The sequence below is a fragment of the Priapulus caudatus genome, unplaced genomic scaffold, assembly GCF_000485595.1.
Source record: "Priapulus caudatus unplaced genomic scaffold, Priapulus_caudatus-5.0.1 Scaffold617, whole genome shotgun sequence".
NCBI classification, from domain to species: domain Eukaryota; kingdom Metazoa; phylum Priapulida; class Priapulimorpha; order Priapulimorphida; family Priapulidae; genus Priapulus; species Priapulus caudatus.
The window spans coordinates 11,376-12,851 of NW_014577678.1; the positions used below are offsets into that span (position 1 = coordinate 11,376).

The 1,476-nt window shown below is 51.6% G+C and overlaps 1 protein-coding gene across 1 annotated transcript in view; it reads left to right on the forward strand.

The window, feature by feature from the left end:
* The first annotated feature begins 1,156 nt into the window (after positions 1-1,156).
* Positions 1,157-1,476, forward strand: part of LOC106812180 — a 4,474-nt gene continuing 4,154 nt past the window's right edge. The window contains exon 1 of the mRNA XM_014816003.1: positions 1,157-1,237. Coding sequence (XP_014671489.1) covers positions 1,157-1,237 — 81 coding nt within the window. The remainder of the gene's footprint in view (positions 1,238-1,476) is intronic.

Sequence of the window (1,476 nt, forward strand, 5' to 3'; positions counted from 1 at the left end):
TCCCCACCTTCCTCCCGCATCCTCCCCACCCTTCTCCCCCATCCTCCCCACGGCTCGTAGTTCCACACGAACATGTTAAAATGCGCGGCACACACGCTATACGCCACTGTTACGCTGTTAGACGCTCGACTCCATCCAATTTGTTTAGTTAATTGGACACAAGCGTAGCTATCTATTAGGAGGAGGTCAGGATTGCCCGCGTGCGCCATTCTCGGCTTCTCAGTGAGTGAATGAATGAATGAATGAATGACGTGAGAGTCGCCGCAGACTGTTAGCTTAGCCATTAGCCAGTACACATGCCGACAGACCAGAGCTTCGGATTGAGTCTATCTCAGAGAGATTGGCAGCAGTTGAGAAGTCCGGTTGGTTACGCAGTCAGTGAATTATTACCGATTTTGTATATCGAAGGGATGTTAAGTGAATCTGGTAGCATGGGCAGTCATGATGAGCTAAGGTCTAAGTTTAATCATAACTCCAAACGTGACCCTAGCCGTAATCCTAATCCTAACTGTAAATCAAAACCTACCCCAAACCGCAACTTTACCCCTATCCCAAACATGAACCCTAATCCGAACTGTAACACTATCCCTAACCCTAACCCCAACAATAACACAAACCTCAATGATAACCCTAACGCTCACACTAACCCCAACCAAATCCTGACCCTAATCCTAACCCGTACCCTTACTCTAACCCTCACCCTAACCCTAATCATAACCCGTACCCTGCTACAAACCTTTACCCTAATCCGAACCCGTACCCTTACTCTAACCCTCACCCTAACCCTAACCCTAATCCTAATCCTAACCCGTACCCTTACTCTAACCCTCACCCTAATCCTAATCCTAATCCTAACCCGTACCCTTACTCTAACCCTCACCCTAACCCTAACCCTAACCCTTACTCTAACTATGACCCTAATCACAACCCTAATCCTGACCATAACCATAACCCTAACCCTAACCCTAATCCTAATCCTAACCCCACCTGCGACCCTATAACCTGTGTTGACGACGTCGCGCACAACTCGCGTCTATCACGTGTTCTCGCTCCGTCTCGTGTCGTCGGCCACCATCCTCCACCAGCATCCTCTCTACACCGATCATCACACACTAGCGGAACAGAGCGGTGACGGAAAGACGGGCACGACGAAACAATGGGGGAGGTGCGCGGACAGGCGGCCGTGGCGGGGGAGGTGCGCGGACAGGCGGCCGTGGCGGGGGAGGAGGCGGCGGAGGTGGGAGAAGGGGGCGGCGGTGGTGGGCGAGGGGGCGGCGATAGAACAGGATGTAGCAAGGTTAGCAGAAGATGGCGTCCGTCAAATGCGGGTGACTCATCATTATATGACGGAAAAAATAACGCGCGCGTGATTGCAGAGTGTCTCCCCCTCTCCTTCCCGTTTCCTCTCTTCTCTAACGGTTATAAGTGTTAGATCAGTGCGGTTCTCTCTCTCTCTCTCTCTCTCTCTCTCTCTCT